Source organism: Diabrotica virgifera, chromosome 2, assembly GCF_917563875.1.
Source record: "Diabrotica virgifera virgifera chromosome 2, PGI_DIABVI_V3a".
In the NCBI taxonomy this organism is placed as follows: Eukaryota; Metazoa; Arthropoda; class Insecta; order Coleoptera; family Chrysomelidae; genus Diabrotica; species Diabrotica virgifera.
The window spans coordinates 59,197,649-59,213,498 of record NC_065444.1 but is presented as its reverse complement, the minus strand read 5'-3'; the positions used below and the strand labels follow the sequence as shown (position 1 = coordinate 59,213,498).

The 15,850-nt window shown below is 35.8% G+C and overlaps 2 protein-coding genes across 4 annotated transcripts in view; one reads left to right on the top strand and one right to left on the bottom strand.

The window, feature by feature from the left end:
• The window catches only part of LOC114337406 (GTPase-activating protein CdGAPr), a 697,382-nt gene that overhangs the window by 635,950 nt on the left and 45,582 nt on the right, over positions 1-15,850 (top strand). For all 3 annotated transcript variants that reach the window (XM_028287837.2, XM_028287844.2, XM_028287832.2), the window contains exon 16: positions 8,463-9,176. In XM_028287837.2, coding sequence (XP_028143638.2) covers positions 8,463-9,176 — 714 coding nt within the window. The remainder of the gene's footprint in view (positions 1-8,462; positions 9,177-15,850) is intronic.
• LOC114337711 (neprilysin-4) overlaps positions 12,566-15,850 on the bottom strand; it is an 8,796-nt gene continuing 5,511 nt past the window's right edge. Inside the window, exon 2 of the mRNA XM_028288227.2 lies at positions 12,566-13,057. Within this exon, the coding sequence (XP_028144028.2) occupies positions 12,724-13,057 (334 nt within the window). The 3' untranslated portion in view covers positions 12,566-12,723. The remainder of the gene's footprint in view (positions 13,058-15,850) is intronic.

The window sequence follows — 15,850 nt, the reverse complement described above, 5'->3', positions numbered from 1 at the left end:
CGGTAATTTATTTGTATATTTTATTTGTTGAATTCAGGTATCTTCATTAGGTTGTTTTTTTTTTAATTTATTAGTATTTCCTTTTATAATTTCTTATGTACACGGCTCTTGATCGGATAGTCAATTGTTTATTTTCCGCTACGCGTACTCGACCTTACCATTCGCAGAGCTCTACGATTGCGTCTCGAGATTTATAAATTGCATTTTTTTTTATATACGTTTATATTTTTTTTGTTGCTACCCATATTTAGGTAATTTACCCAGTGATCAGGGGTCGTTGTTTGGTTCAGTTTGGTTAGTTTTAGTAGTTAGTTTAGTGTAATTTAAAAAGTGTTCAATATATTATGTGTTCAATTAAAGTGTCAAAGGTGTAGTATTATTCCGATTCTTTTGGCAAATTCGGGAATTTAGGTACACTGGATTGGTGTTTGGGGCATGAATTTGTCTGGCGCCCTTTTAACAACAAAATAGTAAAATTGGGAATCCACCCCATCTCCACTGTATAAAAGCTAGCCCGCAACACCTGTGCTCTCACCTCCAACGAATTTTGTGTTGCGTTGTGAGGTGGTGGCTACACTCGAGGTTACACCCCACGTATTTCAACATACAATCCCAAGAATAACCGGGCATTGTGTAGTACCAGGCTGGATCTAACCCATAAGTTATAAAACATTTTTTGCGGAAAGTTTCAAAAACATCTGCTAAAAGCACAATATCGGTTTTTAAGTACAAATCTGAATATTGACCTAAATTTTCAATGTTAAAGGTATCCCAAACTATTTTAGCATGAGCATACTTCTCATCTGTAAGATTCGTATCGTTTAGCTTATTATAAAATGCCTCTATTGGAGGTAAATCGGTAATGTTTAATTTTTCCCAAGAATCAATAAAATCATAGCAAAATACCCCTTTTTTAGTTATTAATTTAAATTCATCGTCACTTAACCTGCTAAATTCTCGCTTGCAAATTTTAAAGTCATTTTTATTTAATGTTGAGACCAATTCATCTAAAGAGGCTCCTAAAAATCTTAATGAATCAATAAATCGAAATTTTATATTAGTAACAGCATCGTTAAGTGTAAATGAAATGTATTTTTCTTTATTGACTGGAAGTAGACTAATATCTCCTTTTTTGCTTAACTCTGAAATTATAAAATGGCTGTCGTAGCCACTCATATTGTGAAAAATAACTGGGACGACAAACAATTTTTTGAAATTTAAATTACAGGCTTGGTGGGCGAAATTTCTGAACTCCCCCGTAAAATGGTCGTGGTCTTTAACAATGATATCTGTAGGAGAAAAACATTTTTCGCATATGTGACACCTTGTGGCTTTACTGGTACTCGGGTTTTCCTGCATTGGTATAATTTTCTTAATTTTCGAATGAATACTTTGAGCTAAATTTGGTAATTCATTAGCAAACCACTCCATGCAGTCAATGCCTCTATAACTCTTAAAAAAAGACAACTTTTCATCATAGCTACATTTTACATAGTATCCAGCACTATACGGAATATGTTTTTGATATTTTTTAGTACAACAGGATGTTTGGAGGTCTGTAACTTTTTCTAACATGCACTCAAAATCTGCATATATGACAAATGGCGTTGTTTGTTTATAAGTATAATTTTTAAAACTAACAGCATCATATTTAGGAAAAGACATTTTACAATTATTCATATCTGCACACATTTTTTCATGTTCCGACAATTTCCCTTCAGTTGAAAAATAATTTAAGCATCTATTGCAAAGAAATAATTTGGCCTTTCTTTTATTTAATTGACCAGCAACTAATTTAGACATATCCGTAATGTGGCAGTAGTGGTACTTAATTTCTGAATTATCATTATCCACTGGAGGTGCTTCATAATCGTTTAATTTAGGAAAATAGTGATTCTGAATTAAAAGAAGATTTACATGTTTGGCAACGACTGTTTTAGTTAATCTAGCTGGATATACTGTGAAAAATGACTTTTCATTATTTTCTATTAATTCTAAAGCAAATACATTGACTGATATATTATTTAATTTTTCAAATTTTGAAATTTGATGTAACGGCATTGGTGCCTCTAGGTCTTCTGTTTTTAGTACTGTACTGTACCATGGGTATGAGGATGGGAGTTCTTTATGTGCTTTAGCTGGATAGAGGGCACTAACTATTGCCCAATAAAAACATGCTTGATCAGAATTTTTTACATTAATACAAGCACGCTTTTTTTGAATACTCTCAGGAAGTTTAATATACGAGGAACCATTTCCAATTTCATATCGATTAATATTTACTTCTAAAGATACAATTCTATTTAATGCAAAACCGGAGTCCCTTTCCTGAAACTCGGATAATTTAAGATTTATTTTATCTTTAACATTCTCAAAAAACCACCGCTCTGTATCGGTAGATACGTCTAGTACAGCATTTTTTGTATTAAAATATTTAAAATTTACAATTTCCTCCTCCCCCGATTTTTTAATAAATTCTCCACAAAAACAAACATTAACTTTAACAACTTTATCTGCTTTTAAAATTTTTCTGATTTTATTTTTAAAAATAATATAACAATCATTTAGGAAATGTGCTAAGTCCTTATGCCATAAATTAACTATAACTCCAGTTTTAATTCGACTTTTAAACGCGGAAACTACATTTTCCCATTTAACTCTATGTTTTAGTTTGTTGTCTAGCCCCATACCGACATGTCTATTGAAAATAATCTGTTTAAAATGTTTAAAATGTCCTACATGCGTTTGCAGTTTTCTAATTGTACCTATAGGCAAAGTGCGTTTTTTTATTACTTTATTACAAGTTTTGATTTGTTTCGTTAAGCGTTTCACCCAAATTTCTTTGTCTTTAGCTGTGAATTTATCAAAAACTATCTTTCTGATTCTTTTGATGAATAACAGTAAATTTTTACATTGTTTAACAATATCCATATTGCTTACCTCTCTTTCTCTCAGTATTTTCGCTTAGATAATTTTAAATGATGTCATGGGCTGGTACTGTTGGCCGCAGTCCACCAGGCGGTGATAAACTATCGAATACTTCCCGCTCGAAAACTCCTCAATGACGGGGCTGTAGGTATCTGTGACTCTAGGCGGTAGAAACACCACCTCTTCCCCCAAATCTAACAGAACAGCTTGCCCAAACTTTGTCTTCACAATTTTGGCTCCCGTAATGGGTACTGGAATGTCGATCGGTAATTCTTTGAGTTTCTTCACGGGTTTCCTCGCTACGACAGATGAGGCATTAATTTTTGATAAATCCATCTGAAATGAAGGAGTGATATAAATAACCAAGCAAAAAACATTGAGTTGTATTCAAAATCAAAACCCGAAAAGATTTAACAAAGAATAATTACGAAGAATGACGAATAATTGACATTCAGCATGCTAACAGTAAGTCTTTTTTGTTTGTAGACAATCAGATGTCGAAATAATAACTCTCATCTGGAATAAAGGGATAAATAGCAGAGTAGAAAACATTAATTAAAAAAATCAAAGAAAAACAGAACAGATTTAACAAAGAATAATTACGAGAAAATAAAAAAGAATAATTGTCATGCTGGCATGAGGTCTTGTAGACAATCAGGTGCTAAAATAATAAATCTCATCTGGAATAAAGGAATTTTATAAATAGCTGACCAAAAAACCGAACAGATTTAACAACGAATAATTACGAGAAAATAAAAAAATAATTGTTATGCTAGCATGTCTTTTTTGTAGACAATCAGGTGCTAAAATAATAAATCTCATCTGAAATGAAGGAATTTTATAAATAGCTGACCAAAAACTTGAAAAAACCGAACAGATTTAACAAATAATAATTACGAGAAAATAAAAAATAATTGTCATGCTGACATGAGGTCTTGTAGACAATCAGGTGCTAAAATAATAAATCTCATCTGGAATGAAGGAATTTTATAAATAGCTAACCAAAAACTTGAAAAACCGAAAAGATTTTAACAACGAATAATTACGAGAAAATAAAAAATAAATGTCATTCAAAATGTCGACAATTAGATAATTATTTAATGTCGAAATAATAAATCTCAGCTGGAATGAAGAGATTTTATAAATAGCAGAGCAGAAAACATTAAGTTTTATTCAAAATCAAACAAGAAAAATAAAAAATATTCAACAAAAAATAATTAAGAGAACACTTACCTTGCAAAACTAGTTGAACCACAACAGTACACTAACAGTAAGGAATAGACTATGGAATAGACCGTCCTGAGGTGGATTTTGAAATTTATACGGTTGCGTGCCCCACCCTATGACGTGTTGTAGAAAGTGTGCGTGTGCAAAATTATATTCAGTTTTATCATTGTCATTGGTTTTAAAAATTCCAACATTTTCTATGCACATGATAAGAAATATAACTCAATAACAAAATGTGGGTATGATAACGAAAATTGCATAGTAATGCGATTAGACCCTCAACCGCTATTTCCTATGCGATATGTAAATTATCTGCTAACATTTATTTTCATTATTTTCAACTAAATATTTTTTAGAGTTATGGGTTTTTTATTTAAACGCCTTATTTATTGATCAAGTCTTATATTACATGATGATTCAAATTTTCTCTTAACAATTTTAAATATAATCTTTATAATTAAAATAAACACTGAAGCTAATATTATACAAGTCATTGCAAAAACATTATCTATTTCACTTTTCATGCTTTCTTTGTTCATCGTTGTTGGCGCCGGCGTCGATAACATCATTAATAGTAATTGGATGAATTCGCCTTGTTGGAGTTTCCCTAAATAAGTAATCCGCAGCACTTGAATATTCTTGTCGCAGCTGCTGGCTAAATTCCTTAGGTGTCCAGTCTATGCTGCTTCCCAGTGTTAGGTTCTCTATTTGTTTTATAACCTTATTTTTATCCTCATAAAATAAAACCTGACTTCTTAACTGTGTCAGTTTTTCTCTAAATTCTGCTAATTTACGTCTATACTCATTCAAAGACATGATGTTACTACCTCACGTCGCGCTGTGACAATAAGTTCTTGCGACTGAGCTCCCCATGACAATAAGGCCTACGCGACATTTCACGAGCCCACGTGACGTTTTGACGTGACGTTTTTACGTGCTTTGACGTGACGTTTTACGTGACGTGCTTTGACGTGACGTTTTACGTGACGTGCTTTGACGTGACGTTTTCACGTGCTTTGACGTGACGTTTTACGTGACGTGCTTTGACGTGACGTTTTCACGTGACATTTCACAAGCCTACGTGACGTTTTGATGTGACGTTTTTACGTGACGCGTTGACGTGCTGTGTTCCTTTTTAGTTCTTTTAATAAAAAATTGCATTATGTTTTTTTATTTTATTTAAATTCCACAATTACCAGCCGCGCGCTTCGTATCTACGAGATCCGCGAAAAACTTAAGGTACCGACCGCGCATCTGCTTCGCGTTCCGCGAAAAATTAAGGTACCGATCGCACATCTGGTATCGCGCACCGCTGCGCCGCTGTGTTCCTTTTAAGTTCTTTTAATAAAAAAATTGCATTATGTTGTTGTTTTATTTAAATTCCAAAATTACCGCGCGCTTCGTATCTACGAGATCCGCGAAAAACTTAAGGTACCGACCGCGCATCTGCTTCGCGTTCCGCGAAAAATTAAGGTACCGATCGCACATCTGGTATCGCGCACCGATCGATCAGCGCTAGAACGCCGTCACATCGGAACGCGCCCCATCGGACGTCGTCACATCGGAAAGCGCCCTTTTGACACTATGCCGCCATGTTTTTTTGTATTCGTTATCTCCCGCCCATTCCAACGAGCCGTCGTACGTTTAAATCGGACCAATAGCAGCAGAGATACCATGTTTCTCTCTCTAACACACATACTTTCCTATATCAGCTGTGACATCACATACCTCTCTCTCTAACACACAGAATTCCCTATATCTGTAGTGACACCCGTTTAGATCATCTACTACGGTGGTCTATTTGAGAGTTCAATTTAGCAGGATTCTCAACTGGAACATTGATATCGAAAACACCTTAAACAAGGTCGGGAAAAGAGCTAGTCTCCTGAGAGCGTTATCTGGAAAGATTGGAGCCACATCAAGCCGGACTCTCTTAAGCGGCCCATAAATTGCGTTCTTGCTCCACAGTTTTTATTATTGCATCATTATTGCAAGCGAGCAAGAACGACAGTTTTCAACCCACTCATTTCGGTTTTGCGTCATTTTTGTTTGAACAAACTTGCTCGTCGAACAAAACTGTCCAACAATAACGCAATTTGTGGGCCGCATGCTGCATTACACACCTACCAAACTTATATAACGCCAATAACACAGGTTTACAAAAAAAATAAATTGTGGACTATTTGACGAATCCATATGACTAAAGGGTTTTTGGGGTCGCTGATCACGAATCCGGGGTCCGTTGATCTCTATCACGTCAGGTAAAGGTCAAAATAAGATAAATCGACAATCGCTCTGAAAAAGTATATTAGGGGGTTTTGGGGTTGCTGATCACGAATCTGGTGTTCGCTGACCTCTCTCACGTCTAGCTCAAGATCATTTCAAGATCAAATCAAGATAAATTGACACAACCGCTCTGAAAAAGTATATCAGGGGGTTTATGGGGTCGCTGATCACGAATCCGGGGTCCGTTGATCTCTATCACGTCAGGTAAAGGTCGTTTCAAGGTCAACTCAAGATAAATCGACAATCACTCTGAAAAAGCATATTAGGGGGTTTATGGGGTCGCTGATCACGAATCTGGAGTCCGCTGACCTCTCTTACGTCTAGCTCAAGGTCAAATCAAGATAAATCGACACAATCGCTCTGAAAATGTATATTAGGGGTTTTTTGGGGTCGCTGATCACAAAACTGATGTGACCTTAAAATAACCTTTACCTTACGTGGTAGAGCTCAACGGTCCCCAGTTTTGTGATCAGCGACCCCAAAAACCCCTTAATATACTTTTTCAGAGCGATTGTGTCGATTTATCTTGATTTGACCTTGAAATGACCTTTACCTGACGTGATAGAGATCAACGGACCCCGGATTCGTGATCAGCGACCCTAAAAACGCCCTAGTCTTATGGTTTCGTGAAATAGTCCAATTTTTTTTTGTAAACCTGTGTAATCGACTACAGAGCATGTCTTTATGCGTCACTTAACACAAAATACAACAACACCATCATTGCCACCGACCGCAGAATCCTCAGAAAGTGCCCAAGAACGGAGATTATCAATGTTCTGGACCAGGGGTTCCCAACCTTCTAGCAACTGCGTACCACCTGAAATATTTTGAAAATTTTACCGTACCACCAAACACCGGGGATGGGAACATGAAGAGAAAGGAAGCCCCATGATCCTATTTTTTTTTCAGAAATATCTACTAAATTATTTTTTTCTAATTCTAATTCTTCTCGTTGTATGACACAATCTGTATTTCGACATTCAGGAGCAATTATCTTTATTGCCCTGTCAATTTACCTGACATATGAGTTCCTCTGTGGTATATGATTCAAGTGGTTTGCAGAACAAAAACTCTTCTATAACTTCTTTATAAAAATCAAATCGTAAAAATACAAGTAGCTGTGGTATGTTTATTATATCGGTGCTTTCGTCTACTTACGGTGCAAAATATGTGCATTCTTGAAATTTTAAACAAAGTTGTTTTTCAATATTTGAAGACATATCAGCATTTCGCCTTTTCACTGTGTTGATTAACAATGGTATTTTTTAAATTTCTTTAACTGCCGTTTCTCCTAACACGGTTTAAGCCATTTCTACAGCGGCCGGTAGTATAAGGGTTTCACCTAGTATGTGGATTTCTATCCTTTGCAATTCTACATCTAACAAAGTAGGATGCCTTTATTAAGTTAGTATCATATTTAGATAGCTGGTCATACATTTATTTTCTTTCTTAAAAAAAGAAGATTCTCTTTTAAAACAATTCAATCAGCTTACCAACCACATCAAAGTGCTTTGTGTGTTGGTGACGTATCAACATAGAAGGCTTTATGCTTTGGTTCGAGAGCGTTTCGAAACAAGCAACGCATTGAGGATTAGGATTGTCACTATTTTCTGTGCCACACTTAACAACTATAAAACCACACTGTAACTAGCTTTCTTGGTATTTCCAATTGAATTCCCAGGGCTCACCAAAAACTGCTTCATAGATTATTATGAAAGCACAACAACTGCACTGGCACTTTCTCAGACAGAGGTCGAGCCCAGCTTAATCGCTTGATTTACACACTTGACGCGTACCACCTGAAATCTTCCCGCGTACCACCAGTGGTACGCGTACCACCGGTTGGGAACCGCTGTTCTAGACATTCTTATACGAGTTTTTTGAGACAAACGTTTGTTAGCTAAATACTTTGATAGACCATGATCACACCTGTTTCCAATGATGATTCGCCTTTTTATTTATTTTTTTATTTTAAACTTCTGACAAAGTTTAATTAGCATACTTATATTTCATATTTCCAGGTCAGAATCATTCAAAGAAGACAAGGAAGTCCTCCTAACACGTCTGCGAATATACAAACCCAGGGAAGACCCTCCCGAGGTTACAAAAGTTCCAGAAGTGGATCGGCTTCCTCGTAGTCGTCGGCGTAGTTCGCGTAGCGAAGACAGTGATACTCAGGAACCAACTACAAAATTAGAAGATACTTCTAAGCAAGATGTAGAAAATATTAAGCCGGTTTTACGGCTAGACGAAACTTCCAAGTTGTCTCTAAGGCTGGAAGAAACTAACAAACAAAAGGAAAATTTAAACGAGTCGGTTACTCCACCTATTGAGAAACCTAAAGCAATAAAAGATAGTTTAAAATCTAGGGCTGCTATTTTCGAACAAAACTCTCAAAAGGCGGTTCCTCCTAGTAGCTTAATTATAAACAAAACTAGACCTTTGAAACAGACTGATTCTTACGCCAAAAATGTACAAGATAGTCGAGAGAAAACTAGTAGTTTAGTGGACAGTCGGGACAAACCGTACAATTCTTTGGAGAATCGTGACAAAACATATGGCAGGATAGATAAGAAGGAGAGCTTGGATGAGGAATTAAAAGATTTAGATTTTATTAGAAATAAGAGACGGGATGTGGATGTTTTAAGAGAGAAGAGACATACTTTTGATAGTAGGGAGCGGGAAACGGAAGCAGACAGGCTTCGAAGGATTAGTTTAGATAGTAGAAGTCCCAGGTAAGCAAATACATTTTTATTTGAAAGACTGATAGATTTTGTACACACTTGAATGAATCAAGGACGTGAAAAAATAGTATGTCAAAGTGTGTATTTATTTTCTTAACTAAGCGCTTTCGACAAAATTGTCATCATCAGAGCTAATGGTCAATAAAAGTTAAAAAATAATCACTCCTTACTGTCATGTGCGTGAGCATCTTAACAATTTCTAGCTGCATTACAATCTAATCTTATAAAATCCTAATGCGACAAGTCACGCTGTGTGTCCGGTACGGTTTCGATATGTAAACATTGAATCACGTTTAATAAATGTCGTTTTATTTTGTTGTATCTTTTTTTATAAAAGCTCCAGAATGTCTGAATCGAATTAGCGTTAATTTTGGATTTTAAAACATTTGTAGAAGTCCAAGGAAGGTTTAAAAGGTGAGAAAATGTGATGAAATTGTAATTAAAATACTAAAAACAACAATGTTATTGTCATACACACAGTTATATTACAATCCTTTAGATTTACGTTACTTAGGCCCGGTTTTTCAGTGAGCGGTTAAAATTTTGGTTAGCTAACCTAGTTTAAATTTTAACCAATATTTTAACCCTTATATCGTTTTTCAGTGCTTTAAACCAAGATGTGCAATTCTATAGATTTTTGACAGAAAAATAAACAAAATAGAATTTCATAACCTATTTTATAAATAACAAATAACATAACATTACAAAAATGATTAATGCATTCAAGTTCCGATTCTTCATCTGATGATGAAGATATAATCAAGAATATGATAATACATAATACAATATTTCCCACGATAACACAAAAGTCATAATTTAACTAACCTCTTCTGTCAGCAAATATAGATAAACGTCTGTCGGAAAATTCGGAGTTAAACCACCTATGATAGCGAGTATCGGTTAAAATCTTGGTCAACTTAAACGGGTTTAAGCGATAACCTAGTATTGAAAAACTGATTAACCATAAAAATTTCGGTGACCGAAAAATCTGGGTTAACCCAGCACTGAAAAACCGGTCCTAAAACTGCGGCTACCTTAGTGTCTATTTACTTTTTTACGTTTCCCGTGAAATCCGTGCTAATGCACAAACTTGAATTTTCAACTTTATCGCAGAGAAAATGTTGAAAAATAGTTTTATTATTGGAAGTAAACAATGTTTTAAAATTATTTTTAATTATAAACCTATTTTCTGTATATTAATTTTCGATATTGTCAAAAATAGAGATATTTTTGAGTAAGGAGCAAAGTTTTTACACACTAATAAAATACAACTAATAAAATGTGATATCTGGTGGGATATTGTAAAGATCTTTTTCCTTAGACTTCTGCAAATATTTCAAAATCAAAAGTAGCTGAATCAATCCAGACCTTCTCGAGTTATAATATAAAAAATATATAAAAAAATAAGACTCAGAAAAAATGGAAAATATCAGATAAAATTGGAGGGTGCCAGAAAAAATTGAAGAAATCAGAAAAAATGTAGGGTGTCAGAAAAAATTGGAAGGAGATGCGATACAACAGGAGGATGTTACAAAAAATTGAGTGCAGTGACTGTAGATGGCAATTGATTGTATTCCCCTCAAAATCAGTAGTATAATAATAATCATGTATGTTTATACACTATTCGCGCCATTCGCGGTGTGCAAGTACTTCGAAGGGATACGTTAAACGATCGTGCGCGAATAGCGGAGAAATGTAACTTTCTTAAATAATTCATGTTGTCAATTGAAATTGTCAAATTGACGTACATTTCATATCTACTGTCATTGAAAAAGAAAATTATATGTTGCTTCACAATATTGATGTGATCTGCAATTATTATATAAAGGTAAATTTAATTAATTGTATTTTGCTTGCAGTACTGCATTTTAGTAACTAATTTTATTTACTACATACAATTGTTTACGTTTTAATAACATAACCTGAATCTTTTTTTCTTCTTATTATTTTTTTGGCTATGGCCTTGACAATTATCCAGTAACCAGGACTAATATAATTGGCCAATATAATTAAAAGTGCGTAAAAAGTTGCAGAGAGTAGAAATAGGTGTCGCTTTGCCGAACTTGCACGGTCCCAATAGTTGTCCTCAACTGTAGCATTAATTTTTTTTTCATGGCGTGGGTGTATCACCCAACCATAATGGCCGAAGAGAAATAGCTGACTTAGCTATATTACACCACGAGAAAGTTTTAATGTGTTTGTGTGGCCGTTTTTTTTTCGGTTTTTTCTGTTTTGGGGGTTGTACGGAGGACAACTATAGTGCATAAGCATACATGATTATATACTCACGGACAAAAATATTGCATGCATGTGGAATAAAATTTTTTGTGCTGCTTTCCTTAGCCCCCTTGTATCTTATGAATAGGATTTCTTTTTCAAATGCGATGTTTTAAAGTATCATATAAATGCTATAATCGGATTTAAATCTGATCTGAGCTATATACTGGCCAGTATAATTTTTAAATTGAATCTCATCAAGGTAAGTACTCACTATGCTAACGGCATGAAGACGTGCATTAGCAGCAATATGTCATATCAAATATGGCTTTCAAATGGCAAAACATGATCTTCTAAAATGTTTTCAAAGCAATATCGCTTTGTAGCACTATGCCGCCACCACCAAAACTAACGCTCTGTATGAGGTTACAACTGACATACTGATCGCCAACTCTTCTGTAGACGAAGTTTTGTAAATCTTGCTTCCATGTGGTGAACGGTATGCCCAATGTAACCTCATACAGAGTGTTAATTTTGGTAATGGCGGCATAGTGCTATGGAGTGGTATTTCTTGAAAAGGAGAGACCGAAATTGTGGAGGTGATTGGGTGAATGACAGCTGATATGTACATTAAAAACATTTTAGAAGATTATGTTTTACCATTTGCCAGCCATATTGGGTAACAAATTCGTGCTATTGCACCATGTCGGTAGAATAGTGAATACTTACCTTGATGAGATTCAATTTAAAAATTATATTGGCCACCATATAGCCTTGCCCATATTAAATTTAAATCCTGTTATACCATTTATATGATACAATAAAACATCGCATTTGGAAAAGAAATTCTATTTATTAAACACTGGGGGCAGCACAAAAAAATTTCAAACGTTAATTTCAAAATATGCAATATTTTTATCCGTGAGTGTATATTGTAATGCAGCTAGACATTGTTAAAATGCTTACGCACGTGACCTTAAATAGTACTTTTTATCTTATATTGTTCGTCCGCTATAACCTTTCCCAGGCGTCACGATTCATTTTCAAACAAATTATGTCAAAACATAAAGTGAAACGTACCCCGCTGTGTGTAGTATATAGTATATACGGTATACAAAACGTATATACATATCGACGTTCGTTTCACTTTATGTTTTGACTTAATTTGTTTGAAAATGAATCGTGACGCATGGGAAAAGTTATAGCGGATGAACTATATTAACCATTAGCTCGAATGATGGCATTTTTTACACACTTTGACATAATATTTTTTCACTTCCTTTAAATACATTTTTTTTAAATTTAATGCATTAACTAACAACTACCATATAATACATTTAAACTCAGGGTTCATAGGACTATTTTTGGGACACATATATACTCTGGAAAACTCTTCTGAATTACTCAGAGCTCCAATAACTCTAAAGACTCCCGGAGCGTGAACAGACGTTTTTATTCGACTCTTTGCAGCTTCTATCCTCTGTTGCCCACACCAAACTTGGGCAAAGTTAAGAAAGAACAATTGTCTACTGGTTAGGTTTAGATTGGCTAAGGTTTCGTCTGCTTCGGGATGCTCTGTTAACCAAGTTTCGTAAGCACGAAAAGCCTGCTTTAGTCCACCGTTGTCTGCGATATTTTCTCCTTGTGTTACGTATCTAAAAATAATCATTTTTATCAAATATACAACAATGAATTTAACCCTACTAGGGCGGTCCGATAAGTACTTAGCCTCCAAAAGAATAACGAAAATTTAGGTAAAGTGGCGATTTATTTTTCAATATCGTTTTCACAACTTCTTTAATCCGTCTGAGAAATACGTTTTCTCGAGATCTGCAAAGTAGGTTTTTATGATGGCGATGAACTCATTTCGACTTAAATTTCTGCCCGACGAGTGATTTTCTCAAATTTGGAAACAACAAAAAGTCGTACAGGGCAAAATCTGGAGAATACGGTGGATAAAACAGTAGTTCGTAGCCGAAGTAGACCAGTTTGGCCATGGCGTCGGCGGAGGTGTGAACCGGCGCATTGTCATGGTAGAGGAGTACTTTTTTCTTCCCCAATTGGGGCTGTTTTTTTGCAAGTCAGCGCCAAATCGGCTCAATAATGCGGCATAGTAATGCCCTGTTACCGATTTGCCCTTGTTCAGGAAGCTGATATAGATCACACTTTGTGAATCCTAGGAAACGGTGACCATCACCTTTCCGGCCCATAGGACAATCTTCGCCTTCTTCGGAGCACGTTCGCGGGTTGACGTCCACCGTATCGACTGTTCCTTGGGTTCCCAGTAAGACCAAATTTATGACAAATTTAGTTCCCAGCAAACACCTAACCATCCAAAATCAAGTGGTAGAATTTACTGAAAGGTACATATATCTCGGTCATAAAATCATAATAAGCAAGGATAATCACACCTGTCTATTTTGCGCCTGGCGCAATATAGTCTCTTTCACTATTTCCTACTAACACGACATCATCAGCATACATTAAGCACCATGGAATGTTACCCTGTAGTTTCGCTGTTATCTGGTCCAAAACTAATGACAATAAATACGGACTAAGCACAGAGCCTTGGTGCAATCCTACTTTCACATGAAATTTATCAGTCTCCCCCACACCTGTCCTAACACTAGTCGTTACTCCCTCATACATATCCCTCACAATCTTTACATATTCACCAGGGACTTCTTTCTTATTTAGTGCCCACCACAGAATCTCTCGAGAAACTCTATCATATGCTTTCTCAAGATCAATGAATACCATATGAGCGTTTGTTTCTTTACTCCTGTATTTTTCCATCAACTGCCTTATAATTAAAATTGCGTCTGTTGTTGATCTGCCCTGCATAAAGCCAAATTGATTCTCGGATATTTCGGTCTCTTCACGTATCCGTCTATCAATTACTCTTTCCCATATTTTCATGGTGTGGCTAAGCAGTTTTATAGCCCTGTAGTTTATACATTGTTGTATATCTCCCTTGTTTTTGTAGACAGGTAGTAGTATACTGCTTCTCCATTTGTCCTACTTCTATAATTCTATTAAATAACTCTGCTAGCCACCTTGTTACTGTCTCTCCCAATGCTCTCCATACTTCCCCAGGAATATCATCTGGTCCTACCGCTTTTCCTTTCTTTATTTTTTGAAGCGCTTGAGCCACTTCCTCGTTTGATATTTTGATTCGTGACCATTGCTGCTACTGTCTCCGTTGACTCCACAGGCTGTCTGTTAAATTCTTTATTTAATAAGCTGTCAAAGTACTTTCTCCATCTCTTTTTGACATCTTTTTCGTGAACTAGTATTTTATTATTTTCATCTCGGTTACATCTAATGTGATTAAAATCTTTTGCTTTCTTTGCTCTCTGTTTGGCTATTTTATATATCTTCGTTTCGCCTTCCCTGGTATCAAGTTGATCATACAGGTTTGAATACGCTTCTGCTTTGGCTTTTGCTACTGCTACTTTCGCTTTCTTTTTCGCGACCATATAGTTTTGAAGATCTGTGTCGGATCTGGTTTCTTGCCAATTTTTATATAATTTTCCCTTCTCTTTTATTTTTTCTTGTACTTCGTTTGACCACCACCAAGTCTCTTTATCCTCATACTTTTTTCCTGACGGTTTCCCAAGTATTTCAATAGCAGCCTCTCTAATACTACTGGCCATCTTTCTCCAAATTGTATTAGTGCTTCCTTTCATATTCCAACATATTTTGTCTACTATTCTTTCCCTGAATAGACCTTCTTTCTCATCTTTTAGCAGCCACCACTTGATTTTTTGTGGTCCTCTCCGATATTTTGGTTTAACTTCACTTTTTACTTCGATGTCCAGAACAAGCAGCTTATGTTGTTGGCTTACTGTCTCTCTAACTATTACCTTGCAGTCCTTGCATTCACGTATGTCTTCTTTCCTTACCATGAAATAGTCTATTTGGGATTGATGTTGTCCACTTTTATACGTAATAAGATGAGTTTCTCTCTTTTTAAAGAATGTGTTAGCAATCGCCATATCTAGTGCTGTTACTAATTCAAGCATATCATCTCCAGCTTCATTTCTAGTTCCAAAGCCTAATCCCCCATGTATTGCTTCGTATCCTGCCTTGGCTTGTCCCACATGTGCATTGAAATCACATCCTATTATAACTTTCTCCTCTGACGGAATATCACTCAGGACGTCTCCTAATTGGTCATAGAGAGCTCTTCTTTCATTCTCACTCAGACCTGTTTGAGGAGCATACACACACACACACACACACACACACACACACACACACACACACACACACACACACACACACACACACACACACACACACACACACACACACACACACACACACACACACACACACACACACACACACACACACACACACACACACACACACACACACACACACACACACACACACACACACACACACACACACACACACACACACACACACACACACACACA